At 41.4% G+C, this 16,331-nt stretch overlaps 1 protein-coding gene across 1 annotated transcript; it reads left to right on the top strand.

Annotated features, from left to right (window-relative positions):
* Positions 1-1,424: 1,424 nt before the first annotated feature.
* Positions 1,425-14,430, top strand: LOC108872847 (enhancer of polycomb homolog 1-like; the record flags this gene model as incomplete). The annotated part of the gene is given in 14 exon segments (XM_018660733.2): positions 1,425-1,569; positions 2,007-2,036; positions 2,038-2,214; positions 2,561-2,656; positions 2,658-2,710; positions 3,991-4,144; positions 5,406-5,564; positions 5,718-5,807; positions 6,025-6,173; positions 7,644-8,065; positions 11,092-11,216; positions 11,685-11,826; positions 12,419-12,830; positions 13,682-14,430. Coding segments are annotated over 14 exon segments (2,227 nt in total), but the record flags the coding sequence as incomplete, so codon positions are not given.
* Between the last annotated feature and the right edge of the window lie 1,901 nt (positions 14,431-16,331).

The raw sequence follows: 16,331 nt of genomic DNA, 5'->3' as shown, positions 1-16,331 counted from the left end.
TAATTAAACCCAGCAGTGTTGCAGCTTTACATGTGAAAAATACATGTTGACACTCTGTGGGTAATGTGGTTGTTGTCTCTAGGCTCTGATAGCAGATGTGTGATATCACAGATGCCTTGTCTGAAAGGCTTGACCAGTCTCCATGGGTGATACATATGAGGGGGTAGGTTATTGGTGAAGAAAGACAAGCTCATTTTACTGACATTATGCTCCATTTAAAACTGAATTCGGTTTTTAAAAAAAGCTGCTTTCTATCACCCCTGTTGTCACACATCCCTATAAATACACACATCCAAAAATACACAATTGGCAGCAACTGGTCAACAATGTCATGATGCTGCTTGAACTTTGTGTATGTGTGGTTTTTCTTTTGCAATGACCGCATCAGTTCAGAGAGAACAACATTAAATAAAAAACAAACTGGAAGTCAGAATAAGGAAGTAGTTCTCAACAAGAATATTAGAACAAATGCTGTTTGTTTGGCATATACTGCTGCCATTAAATGTTTAGATTTGGAACAAGGAAATTTGAGGGACCACTGTCGCAGATATTTTCACCATAATCTTGCAGTTCAATTTTTCTGTTACCTAACAGTTTAAATATGGGGTGGAGAGAGAGAGAATAATGCATACCTTTCCAAATGCTTCAGGTTTTGACAGGTTAACGTGTTGATTATAGTGGGGCTCTGATAGTGACAGTGCAGTAAACCTACTTTTTTCTCATCCTGGGGTCGCAGTAGCTGATGGATTACAACAGACAACCACTTTCCTCATTTTACCACACTCTAATATGTTATTGTCTGGAGAATCTCCAGGCCATTTCTGGAGATTCTGGCCAGACTGACTGGCAGGACAAAAGAACCAACTCACAGGCAATATTTATGAGCAAGTGGCTGGTTAAGTTCCCAGCCTGGGTACTGGTGTTTGTCCTGAAGCACTGCTTTATTGAGTTGGTAAAGGCACAGAACCAAACACAGCACAGTGCTTTGTTATGATAAAATGGTGTGTTTATTTTTTGAATAACATTTGGCAGCAATTGTCAGAAGTTAAAGACTTCATACCCAATGGCTTATATTTAATGGCTTTGCTTGAAATGTACTTCTGCTAAATACAAATTACTCTGCATTATGAAATCATGACATGGTGTTATGTTTCCTAATAAGGATATTTTCATCTTGGTAACATGCCATAGAATTTATGAAAAATGTGAGTTTACTAGTGAAAGATAAAATGACATGTGAAATACTGTATGTCTGATTATTTGACACTAAATCACTGCGTTCCTGCACATTGCTGCCTGCTCTAATAGTGTTTATAGCAGTCAAGTTGTGTTTAGTTGAGACTGACCTGCTCCTGGTGATGCCCTCTGAAATAATGTAGCCCAGGTCTATCCCTCCAGTAACCAACTCTTCTCTGCCTCACAGCTTTCAGTTTGGATACAGAGCAGCCAGACTACGACCTAGATTCAGAGGATGAGACTTTTGTGAATAAGCTGAAGAAGAAAATGGAAATCACCGCCCTGCAGTTTGAAGAAATGATAGACCGACTGGAGAAAGGCAGTGGTCAGCAGGTATTTGTCACCATGTGTGGGGGAAATTACTAGTTTGTATGGTATTTGCACAAACACATGATTGGCTTTACTTTACGCAGAGTAAATAAGCACACAGAGACGGTCAGTCTCAGTCCTAGGTTTCTTGAATAGTTTTGGAAAAGCTGGAAAAGCTTTTGTGATCTCTAACTAATAAGAAAGCTACTTAAATTCATAGAACTATCAAACTTAAAAGAATGAGTTTATGAGGAGTTCCTCAAGGCAACACAACTCCACCACCACACTGCTGAAAGCTAAAACGCTTAAAAAGACAGCAGGTTGTTCAAAACACCTGGCTCCTGTTTTGTTTTTATGTCTTTATCAATACGTGGGGCATGTGTATACTCATTAAAATTATTTTCAGAGTGCCGTGACACTTAACATTGCACTGGCTTGGTCACTCCTCTGTTGCTCTGCAGCTCGTAAGCCTGCAGGAAGGCCAACTGCTGCCTGAAAGAGGATGATGAGCTGATCAAGGAGGTGTTCGACTACTGGAGCCGCAAGAGGAAAACCTGCAAGGGCGGCTCCCTCATCCCCAACGTCAAGCAGGAGAAGAGGGATGGCTCTAGCACCAGCGACCCCTATGTGGCCTTCCGCCGACGGACAGAGAAGATGCAGACCAGAAAGGTGTGTGGCCAGGAGAATGAGGCACACAGCAAGACAAATGGAAGAAGTTGTGCTGTTGTACCTGCTGCATGCAGATTATGGTCTCTCTGTGGTTTCACAGTGGGAAACTTGACCTTTATTTCAAGGACAGTTGTCTGCCAAAGCTATAATACTGTTCTATAGGTATCTGTCTGATGTGGACATAACTTTAAATCCAGCTTTGATGCATAGGTTGACCTTATTACCTGAAAGTCAAAGGTCTAAAAAATTACTAAAAGTTTCAGTGACTTGATCTCAGAAAAAGTTTGACTATAAATGGGAATACTTGCATTGTTGCACGTCTGAATCATCACTGTTCCGTTTTCAGAATCGAAAGAATGACGAGGCATCGTATGAGAAGATGCTGAAGCTGCGCAGGGACCTGAGCCGAGCTGTCACTATCCTGGAGATGATCAAGAGACGGGGAGAAGAGCAAGAGGGAACTGCTGCACCTCACACTGGAGATTGTGGAGAAGAGGTAAAAGACCAGCGTGTGAAATTTGCTCAGAGAGTTTGGCAGTGGTTGTTATGGCTGTCTGCACTGCATCAACGATCTTGTTAGGCAACTAGCTGCTATTGGAGGCTTTTTCATAGGGATTTAGGATGCAGTAGTATGAGGAAGTGAATGCTTAATTTGTCTGATTGGATGACAGATGTTCATGAACGGATAATATTCTGTTTTGCAGCTGTGCCCTCGATCTGTCTCTCCAGGAGTGGTTTGGGAATGGTTTCTGATACGGTTAAAAAAACACTACATGTTATACCCCTTCGAGCTGAGATGGTTACGATGTCAGACCTTTACTACACGTGGTGTTTTGGATGGCTTATGTGGTTAACCTACATGTTTGATTAGGGCTGTTGTTTACTCATCAAGTTGAAATCCATTTAAAGGCCGTTAGGACACTTGTCTGCAAGACTGATAGCATTAAAGAAGCGACCGCAAATTTTCTGTAAAGTCAGGCTCCGCTGCTTGTGTTAATTGGGGGCATAGTTATGTTTTGCATGCATTATCAATTTAGAGTTCACCCTGTTTATTCAGTAGTGTCAGGAGCAAATTAGCTCTCTGTCACTGTTGGAGTTTTTCCCAGTCTTTTAGGCAGTACACTGGACTATAAGTTTGTCTTATTTTGTATATTTAATACATTTTTTTTATCTTCCAAGTTTCATTTTGAATTGATCTACCCCCCCCCACCCACCCCCAGTGGGAGCCTTTGCGATCCATCTAAACATGACATCCCGAATGGAATGAATTTCCTCTGAAAGTAGCTGTCAGTGTGAGCTTAAATTGGACTCTTCTCCTTGAAGTGCTTTTGATTTGTAGTGACATTTCAATTTCCTCTTGTTATCCCGGCCTGGTTTTCTGCCTGCGCATCACTGCCAGTGTTCACTCCCAGATTGGACCACTCTATTCTGAGTAGATAGCTTTTCCAGCCCCACTACATGATATTACGCTGGTGTAGAGTGACCCAGGTGTACTGCATGGTGTGTTTAGTGTCACAGTAGTGTGTTTTGGGCTGTTTTTATGCACTGAATTTCAGTTTCTGTTTCCTGTCTGACCACAGCTGTATGGTCTTGACAATTAAGTATTTATTAGTAATATATTATTATATTATTATAAGTATAACAACATACATTATGCACAGGTTTCTCCATATTTTATACTATACTTTTAATACTGAAAGTGACATGCAGCTGCTTGGGAAATTTGTCCCCTTTTATATTCACTAAATCCTCTACACTTCTCTCCGTGTTTATCAGGAATGCAATGCCAGACTTTGGCAGTGAGGTGATGGCAGAGGCACTGGCGCAGCGGGCTCTTGTGAAGCCTGTCTACACCATCCCTATCATTCCCCTGTCCAGCAGTAACCAGTACAGACACCAGGACCACTTGGACATGAAGGACTACAAAAAGGTAAGGCCATTACGCATTCACAACACACTAGCTTCTTCTAATGAAGGTCAGGAACAGTGTGGAAATGATTTCCATCCTTTCAGCTCTTGATGAGTGTGGGTGTTGGAACAGTATGTCTGCAGAAGTATGGGAAATGTTATTGACTTTGCATTTGTCCTTTGCCTGAATCAATTCACACACTGATGATGGCTGAAATGAATAGCTGTATAATGCAGCGTACTGTACCTCACATTGAACACCAACTCAAATGAGAGCATGGCATTTTCAGTGTTAGAAAGGTGCATAAGTTGAAATGGCAACCAGGTGCTATTTATTGAGAATCATTTTGATACTGGAAGTACATTACTGATTTTTTTAAATGGGTAAACAATGTTAAAAAAAGTTTTTTGTGAATGCATAACTTTCTTTACAGGAAGAAAATTCCTGTAATAAAACATATTTAAAATGTATATACATGATAAGTATTAGTAAAGTAAGTAATTTTACTATACTCGCCCTAATCCAGTCAGTTGTTATGTCATTATGTCATTGGGGGGGAGGGTACATGGTTTATGTGCTGACTTCTTCAAATACAAAAACATTTAATACAAGGCTGAGTTGCCATATGCTTCGATAATGTAGTACTTCATTACACAGCACCATTGTGAACTCAGTGTCACCTCTTCTCATTATAACTTCATTAGGTCCAGTGTCCAACAACCCTCTCACTGCCCTGCAGGGAGACAACAATTTCCCACTTTTCTTCCGCTCCCTTTTCCTCTACCAGCTGGTTGACTTTTCCCTTTTGTTTACAGACGCTCAGTTTTAGTTTAACTCTGCCCCCTCCTCTCATCACTCCAACCCTCGTTTCTTCCATTGATTTGACACAGCAGTTCTTCACTGTAGAGTCCCTGCCTCTCTGTTTGCTTTGTCCTCTACATCTAAGGATTGAATAGGATCTGACTAATCCTAGTAGAGTTGGAGTCTGTTCAGACAGGGAGGGGTCATCCCACTGGGGAAGTTGGGGTGAACAGTGGCGCAGGGTAGATTGAGGAGGGGGGAGGACAGCCATCTGGCTAGGCAGTGACATCTGGCACGTGCTACCATCTGCATATCAATGGCCTCTTTTACTCACTGTTGTTTCTACACACACACTCACACCCATGCATAGACCACCAACACTAGACTGCCACCAACAGTATTGCTTTGCATCTTGAAATGCCTTTCTAATTACACAGACTGTAGTATAAACATTTTAACTGTTGCCTTCACTTCTTCACAGCCGGAGAAGACAGAGGCAGTGCGAACCAAAAGGAAATATGAAAAGAAACCTAAGATTCCTCCTCTGTCAGCACCTCAACATTCAGGGCCCTCGGTGTTCAATCCCAAGGACCTCAATCAGTACGATTTCCCCAGCTCAGACGAAGAACCATACTCACAGGTAACATGTTTTTGTCTCAGCTGAATGTGAATGATTCATCTCTAATCTCAGAATCATTCTTGGCTAGTAATGTACTGATAATGCCAGGTGTAGAAAAGTCTATGGTTTCCAGTCCGAAGCACTTTATTTACTTGAGCTGTTATTATTGTATAGATCCATTCAGGTTCCTCAGAGGCAGAAGAGGAGAATGACCCAGATGGCTGCTATGCGTTCAGAAGGAAGGCCGGCTGTCAGTACTACGCTGTGAGTGGCCTCCTGTGACTCCCGTGTTTCTATTTATAGTGCCAACAGCAGGCTGACCAGTCTGGCTGCCCTGGCTGTTAGTCTTCCACACTCTGCTGGACAGAACAATGCAATAATGACAGACTCCCCCTTGTTTTGTTTTCAATTCCTTTAGTCACTCTTAATTTTTATTTCCCCTATTTTCTCTTTCTTTATCTCCTCTTTCATCTTCCCTCAGTCTCGTCCAGATCAGAGTGGCAACTGGCCCTGGGTAAGCCCAACAGAGGGCGGGCTCGGCGACTTACGCTTCCGCTACTGTCTGACCTCGTTGAACATGCCGCGGCGCTGCATAGGTTTGGCACGGCGCCGTGTGGGCAGAGGGGGCAGGTGAGTTCAGTCTAGCTGTTTGGTGTTTGCTGAGATTTGATCAGTGATGCTTCGATTCTTTTGCAGGTACACGGGCAAAATGGAAGTGGATTCTTTCCAGGTCTTGAACGTTCGGCTAGATAAAAAACAAAAAAAAGATCACTCGTGATGTATGCATAGCTTCATGTTTTGTGAACCACCAATGTGACATTTGTGAAGTAAAGAATAAGTAATGTGAAATGATCGAGATGTTGCACAGGTGCTGTTTGCATTTATTGTATTTGTGTTACACCAAAATACACAAATTCAGTCAAGAAAACAAAATCTGAGAAAATGTGGAAATATGAAATGAAATGTGTGTAGGAATCCTGCCAATACCAATACTGAGCTGGGGAAATTCAGCCAAGTGTTGGCTGTAGCTGCCGAGGTTGTTTACCATACCAGCTCTTTGGCAGGTTACCAGCCATCATTTGGCAGGCACATTCTATTATAAATATCAAGATGGCTGGTAAAATGATGAACATGACAATCCCATTTTGGGATTCACCTGCCACTGTGGCCTGTAGACAAATCAGAAAACTTAGCTTCCGCTGAGTTTGAACAGCAGCATGTCCTGCAGCTTTGTCTGATATCTCCTCACTAATTACACCAATGATTGAATAAAGCACAGCGACTGGAGGAGTTAGCCAGCGGCTTCCACAGGTGTTGTCGTGGAGACCGACTAGCGATTAGCGATGATCTGTTTCTGTTTGCTGTCAACTTTATCACCTGTCCCAAGGGAGACTGAAGGACTGTTCTGTCTTATCTTCTTCAATATGATGTGTACTTATGTTAGTGATATTTGATCATGTTAGAAGACATGGAGCTTAGTATGTTTGTTTAGCTACGCTGGCTGTGTGCCTATAGGGACTGCAGTGCTGTTCGGTCCATTTGCTGTTCTTTCCGTCACTTTGGGTCCAGAGTTAAATGTCTCAACGAGGATTTCTGTGAAATTTAGTTCAGACATGCTTTAGTGTATCCTTATGACTTTAGTAATTTCCTGACATTTTAAATAGGTAACAACATGGCCTTTCCTCTGACACCAGCCGAAGGCCAAACTAAAAAATTTTACTCTACAAATAGTGAGGCTCTAGAATAGCAAAAAACAGTCATCTCTCTTTTTCTGGATTTTAATAAGCATTACAGCCGTGTGGTGGTGAGCTCAGAGTTATGTTCCATTACATAAGTGTTCTGTTCTGTACCCTTGGTAGAACTGCATGTTTCTGCCCTGTTTTTGAGCAGTACTATGCTATATTTGGTACTGCCCCCCTGGACATTATAATTTGATGACTTGTATGCAAGGAATAGCTACACTTGTGCAATAGTCCAGTCATAACCAAGGGTGTTGATGTTGTAATGTTCTGATAATGGCTCCAGCATGTTTTTCATTTCATCAGACCTCAAATGACCTCCAATAAGGATTTGTTATGATGATTTTGGGTTGCATTTCAGGGTCTTGTTGGACAGAGCACACACAGATCTAGACAACATCTGTCAGAGCCTGGACTCTGACCCGGAGCCTGAACCACTCGCCTCACCACTTCCAAGCTCTCCGCTCCGCAACTCTAACACCAGTACCTCAGAAACCAATACCTCGGACCCAAACAGCTCCTCCCACCTTCCCACCTCTTCATCACCCCTGTCGTCATCATCGCCAACACCTATGGACCTCAGCCAGATTCTTTTGAACATTAAGTCTTGCCGCTGGAGGCACTTCAGACCACGGACGCTATCCCATAACCCCTTGGGTGGAGGAGATTTGTCTCGCAGAGGATTTAGGGATTGTAACCGGACAGTGTCAGGACTATCCCGGACCTTGTCTGGAGGATCAAGCTCCCAAAACCGCACTGGCTCTGCCCCCACCCCTGTCAATGGTAAGTCACTTGTTTCCTCTGTGCCGTTCAGTGTTTTCTTTTGCATTGAAAATTTGACAGCTAAATATTTGTATTGGTCTGAACACAGTGGAACTGTTGGTTTGATCTCTTTATTGCATTGTGTACAAAGGTTTCTTGGCACCACAAAGAGCTCATTTAATATAGTTTTGATAAGCTGTCATTCTACAAGGTTACTGATTCTGGCAGTAATGTCTGGGAGTAAATTTAGTGAAACCCAATGTCCTTTGTGCTTTCTATGCTGTAATTAAAGGGGGAGCTGGATTCAGTCTGTCAGTCAGTCAGAAATACAGTTTTCCTCCAGTTGACTTTGCAACTGTTGTTATCAGTTTTCACTATCAGTCTTCCTTGAACTAGAGACTATGTGTGGTCTGAAATCTTTAGACTCCCTGCATGGTTACTGTCATTATTGTCTGGTAGTTTTAGACTGGTCCCATTTATTTGTGTTAATGGTTTTAGACTGCCCTTAGGTTGTCTTATACATTGTTTCCAGAATGTATTGGCAGTTTTGTTTGTGATTGTCCACAGTTTTTCATTGTGACATATTGTATTTTGTACCATCTGCTTTATGTTGATAGTCTGTTATTGCTGCCTTTAATTTTTTATTTTGTAACATTATAAATATACACAGCAATATAGCACAAAAGACTAGAAATCCATTTGAGCAGTTATACAGTTGTAGTTGATAAGTTAAATCTAAATAAGGTTATAGTATAAAAACTGGCAGGGCAGGGGTTTGTATTGACCATTAGAAGATCGTTTGTGTCAGACTTCAGCTCTTCATCTTAGTACAAAAAGACGAATTGCAGAATTGCCTTTGTGGTGTGCATGGGGGGAGGGGTGTAATTGAAAGATTTCTTCATGCATAAAATTATATGAGGTGGTTGTTGTATTGATTTTTTGTATGTGAATCTTCAGTGATGAGGAGGAAAAACGTTGGGCTTAAAAGCAGCTCAGTGGTATTTGGTTGAGGCTTGCTGCTGCTTCTCTTGTGTAACACTTTGAAGAAGTGCCTCAGAGGTAAATTGCTCTGCTGCAGCCTGGGCTCCCATGCTGCTGGTAAATCACATGAACTTTTCTGCTTTCAGACCCTCGTTCCATATTATAATAAATTAATTCCTGCTCCCCTGGCTTGGGGGAGTCAATTAGAGATGGTGTTGTATAAATAGATTCATGAGATGTGATAGGGTGAGTCTGGGCTGGTGGCTGGAGAGGTTGGTGAATGTTTGGCTGAGGAAGATGGCAGAATGTACAGGAAATCATATGGGATGTCACTTTGGTTATAAACCTGTTTTCCAAACTTCTTAACCTGTTAATACTTTAGTATTAACTCAAGTTTAGAATCAATCAAGATCTGATTTTATTTAGGTTTTTTACTGTTGTCAAGCTGCAATTATGGATTTTCAACATAAAGCAGAGGAGTCTGAACGTATAAAAACTTAATTTGGTCACTGTCACATTTTTCAAAAATTAAATTCATATAATAATTGAGTATGTAAATAATTATTTGTTTCTCAGGCATTTCTTTTGCTGTAAAAGCAATGTTTTACTGACAACTTATCACTGGCAGAAATCATCAAAAGTAGTTATAAAAATGTGGCCTGCCAAATGTATCTGCTTCTAAAATTAGTGTGTGTGGAATGGATAAATTGTTTGTGTGGGCCTGAGTTTTTTAATCTTTATGATTAATGCCTTTATTTGGAAAAATAATAAATATTTTCCGCCTTGAGGGTCTTTCAGTAATTAAAGTGAAATGAGGTTGAAAATTTATATATATAATTAGTTGTAGAGTATGCCCACAGCATGGAGTCATGAGTGGGCGTTGCTTTGTTTTGGCACAGAGAGCGCCATTTATCTCAGGCCTAATCTCAGCACATTCAGATTTAGGATTTCAGTATTTTTGTGTTTGTTTTAGAAACCCCCCGTATATTAAAACATTAGCTGAACACAAACAATTGGCAAAATTATGATTTAAATCTGAAAAATTGAAACAAGACTATGAATCTGACCAGAACTTTGAAAGTCACTGACCTGTACTTGACAGCTTTTAATACTCAGCACAATGGACACATTTTGATAGGAAATCTAGAAAAATACTGAAGTTTGGTATCCAGCCCTAGTCCTTCAAATCTCATATTGTGCAGAACATTTTCACTTTGTCCAGTTTATCCTCATTAATTAAACAATGGTGTAAATAATCTTTAGATACAGCTCTGGGTGTTTGGTTCTAGCTTGACACTTTTTCTGCGACTGCAGTGTTTTTTGGCAGCAAACTCTTTTGACCACTCAAATATGTGCAGACTTGCCCCGCAGGTAGAACACCTTGTAGCACAATGTACCTTTGGTACAACTTTAAAGTGAAAGCTGTACAGTCAGGCCTCAGGAGTATACGCCACTGTGTATCTGTGACCATGTATTTGATGAGCCTTCAAACTGGACTTTCTAGCTTGGTATTTACTTTCTCTACCTTGAACCCTGTGGCAACACATCTGTTGTGTTGTTGTGCCGTACTGCTCCCTGTGGCATTGCTTTTGACTGAAAATCAGTTTATCAGTGACTGTTAGATCCATTGAAAAACATTCTTGGATGATGTTGATTGTGAATGCTGTTTGTAAAATCAGTCACCTTAAGTTTTAAGGTCTTAATCCTCCCCAAGTTCTAATTGAATTAAGAGGATAGGTCACCTTGTTTTGAAACCTTTCTACTTTAAAAATATTTTTGTTTTTATTGGTTCAGTCAGTGTTTTACTGCCCATCCTGACCAGAGGAAAATTTTGACAGAAACGTAAAACCTTCATTTTGGTGTAAAAGCTGATGAGGTCCAAGGGCGGCTTCAGTACAATACAGTAACTCATGCTGGCCTTCAGAAGCCTGCGAGTCAAACCAGACTTGTTACGTTAGTAAAAACAAAAGGTTTCAACTAAAGGCCACAAAAACTAACTCAACCACACAAGACAAGTTTCCCTAATCCTGATTTAACTGGTGCCATCTTATCCTTCCTGTCCACAGTGTTCACAGCAGAGCAGTACCAGCAGCACCAGGAGCAGCTGGCCCTCATGCAGAAACAGCAGCTGGAGCAGAGCCAGCAGCAGCAACAAGCCAACAACAACCCCCCAACACCTACCAACACACAGGTCAGTAAGGATGGACACACAACTCAGAACCTGTACTGTCACCTGCACTTATAGTAAAACATGTTCAACACAAAAAAGCAGACAGATATCAGAGCGTAAAAGTATTTTAAGAGAAAAAAGGTTTTATCTATCATGTGTCAATATATTACACTGGTCAGAATCAGATTTGTATCTACATAACTTATGTTTACCGAACTCGTTTCCTGCTGTTGGATTCATAAAATAGAGGCAAATGAGCCAGAGTTCTTCCAATATGGAAATCATGTACAGTTGAAGGTCAGTTCACCCATCCTTAGGAAACGGGAGACATCCTCATTCCCACGAGCAGTATTGATGCCACTGGCTCGGTTCCTGTTTTGCCGGCAGAAGCGCTGAGCTCAGTGGTTTCATAGATTTTTAACGGAGCGGTCAAGTCTTTGGCACAGTACCAACATGTTATGTTTTCCTCTCTCTCCGGATTCCATCCAGGCACTTGTGTCCAAGACGTTGGACCAGGCCAGCGCCCAGTTCGCTGCTTCGGCCCTCGTCACTACAGACCAGCTGCTGGCCTTCAAGTCCAAAGAGGAGCTGGTGCTGGCGAGTGGAGTCAACGGGGTCCTGGCAGGAGCAGGTGAGTGTCTCTTCTGAACGTATTTTCCTAAATTACACTGGATACTTCTAGCTCTTGAGGCCTCAAAAATTCCTCCACACACTCAAATACTGTGTTCAGGCCACAGGTAGGCTTCATTTGAAGATGTCCCAAACCAAAAGCACTAATTATAGCAACCTTAAAGTTTCTTTGGGGGGATTTATGGATGAGAACTGTATTTTAAAGGGTTACTGTGTGGGAAAAGCTGATTTAAAGCATAGTCCATATTTGAGGCAGACCCACAGTCAGTAGCCCTTCCCTCTTCCACTTGTGTTAAAACAACGGTGGAAAAAATACTAAAAGCACTTAACAGTATAATGCATTCCATTATAACAACGTCACCACAAAACAGCCTCAAAATTACCACAGAGTTGCATCAACATCTCTGAGAGAGTCAACAAAACTGAACATCATAAGTTTCACAAAGGCAGGATTTATTGCACCATTGTTGTATTATATTGCATTAGATTGTGCAGGGGCATCTCATGAAATGGTTTGTTTGTACATTCTTATTCCTGTGGTATTCTCGCTGCTTCTATTTGTTTTTTATTTGAGCTTTTTTCTGTTGAAACAGGTGTTTTCAAAGGCTTGCACCTCTCCAGCACAACTGCAGCCCTTCACCAGACCAACCAGTCGACACACACTACCACCTCCGCTGCTCCGACTTTCCTCCAGCCCTCCTCCAACTCGGTCACACCTTCACCCGCCAACGCCGTCCCCACCTCCCTCACCTCCACCCCCAACGCCCATGCAGCGGCAGCACTGGGGCTCCTGGGATGCAGCGCTGCCAATGCCACCCCCGCCACCACTCAGGTCCTCATCGGGAACAACATCTGTCTGAGTGTACCGTCGGCTGCCAGCCTGGCCGGACGCCATATCCCCCGGACCCTCGGGAACGTGCCACCCTCTGCCTTAAAGCTGTCCGCCACCACCAACCTGCAGATGCCCAAAGTCTCCGGAACATCGTCCATGGACATGGGCTCAAGGTGAGGCAGTGCTCCTCTGGGACAGCAGTTCTATCACAGATCTATAAAGGAATAGTTCAACATTTGATGAGCATTAGATCAGAGCATCCTGCTACAGCCAACAGTCCATTAGCTTAGTTTAACATAAAGGCTAGAAAGATTGTGTTGCGGTATGTTTTAATGTGGGGTGATGTGCCACATTATTTCTTGGCCAGGCACAGTGTCTCCCTGGAGTTTCCATCATATACGATTTCTCACATAAAACATGACCAATGAACAGACATTTGTTTTTATTGACTTGATACTGATGCAGAATAAACAGATGTTTAGCCACAGGCGTTAATTAGTTTATACCAGAACTAAAGCTGCACAGACTTAAAGCCTCCACACAGGTGTGGGCGATCAGACGATAGTTTGATTATTATGGAGTCGTCTCAGACAATGCCTCCGTGTTTCAGACACAACAGAAAGCACACATTAGTAAAGAGAAAAAAAAACATAACTATGCATACCCACAAGAAGATAAGTTTGTCAGTCTGGCTGCAGCGGTATCAGATTGTTTTTTATGTAAAAATTTGTGTTAGGATAACCAACAGTAAAGCCTTTGCATTAACAATACAATCCCTGGTTTAAGTTTTCAGCTGGACCTGGCACATACCGTCAAAATGCTGCCAACACAGTGTCTGCCAGAGATAATGCAGCTGAGAATCCACATAAATCAGCCTGAAAGAGAAGCTGAAATAAAGCGACGTCAGAGCTCTTCAGTATTCTCTCACACAAGAGATGTATTGACTGAGATCTAGGACAGTTACAGATGCAGATAAAAAAGTGAACAGAATGGTTAATCTTTCCATTTCCTGTCTTTTCCGCAGGGATAATCACGAAGAAGACAAGCCAGCACTGAACAGTATAGCAGACAACACAGTGGCCATGGAGGTGACGTAGTAGCGGTGCAGTGAAGAGTCCACTCTTTAGGTGCTGTGCATCGTAGCATCGGGAATGCAAAAGGGACAGCAGGACTCTGACGCAGACTGACAGAATGACGAGTGGCCGCGCCTGCTCGCTTGCAATTCTCATCTCTCATACTTTTTAAACCTTCTTTTGTTTTTGTTTTGTTTTTTGTTACTGTTAAAAGTAAAAGATTGACATCTGTAAATTATGAATATGGCAAAATTAGTATCTGTACAGTAACTACATATTTGTAATATCCCCCTTGTATATATTACTTGAATACAGAACTGTCCATTTGTGATGTTTTGCACTTGGGAGTCAAACTTAAAGGAAAAAAAAGTAAGCCAAGTAACTTGTGGCGAGTGTGAGAGATGTGGGAGTTGTATAGAGAAGAGTTTTATCACATCATGTGCATGGTGCGGAGCCTGCTGTTTTTATCTATTTATTGTGCTGTGTTTACAGTTTTTTTTGTTTTGTTTTTTGGTTTGTTTTGTTTTTTTATTTGTACACTGTACCTTTGTTGGTTCATGTGCTGTAGTAAATGTTAGGTAGCTACGGACTCCTGGGTATTTTTGTATATTGTGAACACAAAGCAGGTCCCCCCACCCCCCCAACGTTTATTTTGGGTCCCTGTGCTTCTCTCTGTCAATCATGTGAAAATCAATGGTGACATACATACAGACCGGGAGGCCAGGAGAACCAGGAGGAGGATGAGGAGTAGGTGGTGTGTTGGTGGGTGACTGTGGTTCCCATGAAGAGAGGCGCTCTTTTCATGGTGCCCCTCTCTTCATGGAAGCTGCCATCAGCATTGTCCCAAACACAAGTAACAAAACAGGGATGAAGTCTCTTCCCAGAAGCTTCTGCTGCTTCTGATTAAAGCACTATTTTTTGTGATGTTTTTGTTTTTGTTCATGGTTTTGATAAATATACTAATGCTGCTTTTGTATTTTGTTTTCAAAGGGTTGTCCTTCATTTTCATGCAAGCGGAATCCCCTTTATATTTGTTTTATCCCACAAACTTTTTTGTAAAACAAAAATTCTGTTATTTTTGTACCTTTTTTTTCCTGTTCTTGTGGTAAACTTGATTGTAAGCTTTTCGTTTATTGAAAGACTTCATTCTTTTGTTAATTTGTTACTTGTTCATGCATAGGTGATAAGGGAGGTGAATGGGCAGTAATCGCTGTACGTGTTTCATCATTCCAGTTTTTAATAACAAAAAATGCTAACGAGGGGACAGAGGGGCTGTGAGAAAACAACTGTTTCCTCACTACTCTCTTCCCCTATTTCTTTATGTTCTTTTTTTCTTTGAAAAAAGAATCTCCAGACGGCTGCAAGGCCAAAAACCACAAGTATTGGGTGCCTTCCTTTGGGGAATTTAATGTACTCTCTTCTGTGAAGAGTTAGGCACAAAGGCAGCATTACTTAGTAGTGCTTCTCGTCTTTGTCAGAATCTGAATGCCCAGTCCAATGGCAGGATATATCCTTGAGGTTTACTTGTCCCACCTGGAGGCTGAAAAGACTAAAAAAAATGTGACAGAACTCTCACTAAAATAAGACAATAAAGCCCAGGGCATTAAATGTGAATTGTTTGGACTCTGGTGTCTTTTTATGTACGTATGTATGTATGTGTGTCATCATTAGGATCTGAAACTATAAATCGATTCTGTGCACAGTAAGGAAGTTGAGGTTAGTGTGGCTTTATGAGTAAAGACTCACCAATGTTCATGCACTTACCAGCATGCTCAGGAACATGTCTGTTACAACTCATGAAAGTATGGTGCGCTGGTGATGTCACTATATTTGATTTCACAAGAAAACTGTTTTTACACAGTTGAGATCACACACTTTAAATACAGTTGCTTGCCTAAGTAACCCTACAAGCTCTATGGTTATTCAAGACCTGCTGGTTATTGTCTTATTTCTATTGTTCCATAAAGGTCAGGTCACAAATAATATTTAACATTATACTTTTTATACTTTTAATTTTTGTATGCTCTAAAAAAGCTGAATATAATGTGTTAATTAGTGAGCTTTAGAGTTGCTGGTACCTTAGGATAGAGCTAGACTAACTGTTTCCAGACTTTATACAAAGTTGCAGCTACATATTTAGCCTTTTCGTCGAATTCTTGGCAAGAAGGCGAAGCAGGGGAAACAAACTCTTGTCTTCCAGCACCACTATTAATAAACAGGTTATATCTTGTTTGTTTAATCCTTAACAAAAACCAAACTGTAAAACTGACAATTTCTGATGTTATGGTGTTTTGTTCTGTGTGGGACTAATTCTTGGACGGGTGCAGTTACTTCCTGGAACCTTGTCATCATTGTGAGGTAGCCAGGCAAACTCTAAAGTCTCCAGAAAGTCACTTCACTCAGCCAAGAAATAAAAACTTATTATGGACCAAAGTATGGAAGCCCATTTCCACCAATATGATGACTAAGATCTTGTAAGTTCTTGTAATGAGAAACATCAAAATATAGTTATAGAGACACCAAGTCATTATTTTGAGAAAGTTTTCATCATGACAGGATTCTTTTTCATTACTCTGGTGGAAATAGGCTTCCATACCGAAG

Source organism: Lates calcarifer, unplaced genomic scaffold (genome assembly GCF_001640805.2).
Source record: "Lates calcarifer isolate ASB-BC8 unplaced genomic scaffold, TLL_Latcal_v3 _unitig_498_quiver_2189, whole genome shotgun sequence".
In the NCBI taxonomy this organism is placed as follows: domain Eukaryota; kingdom Metazoa; phylum Chordata; class Actinopteri; family Centropomidae; genus Lates; species Lates calcarifer.
Note: the sequence above shows the minus strand (reverse complement) of the source record. Positions and strands in the feature narration are given on the sequence as shown.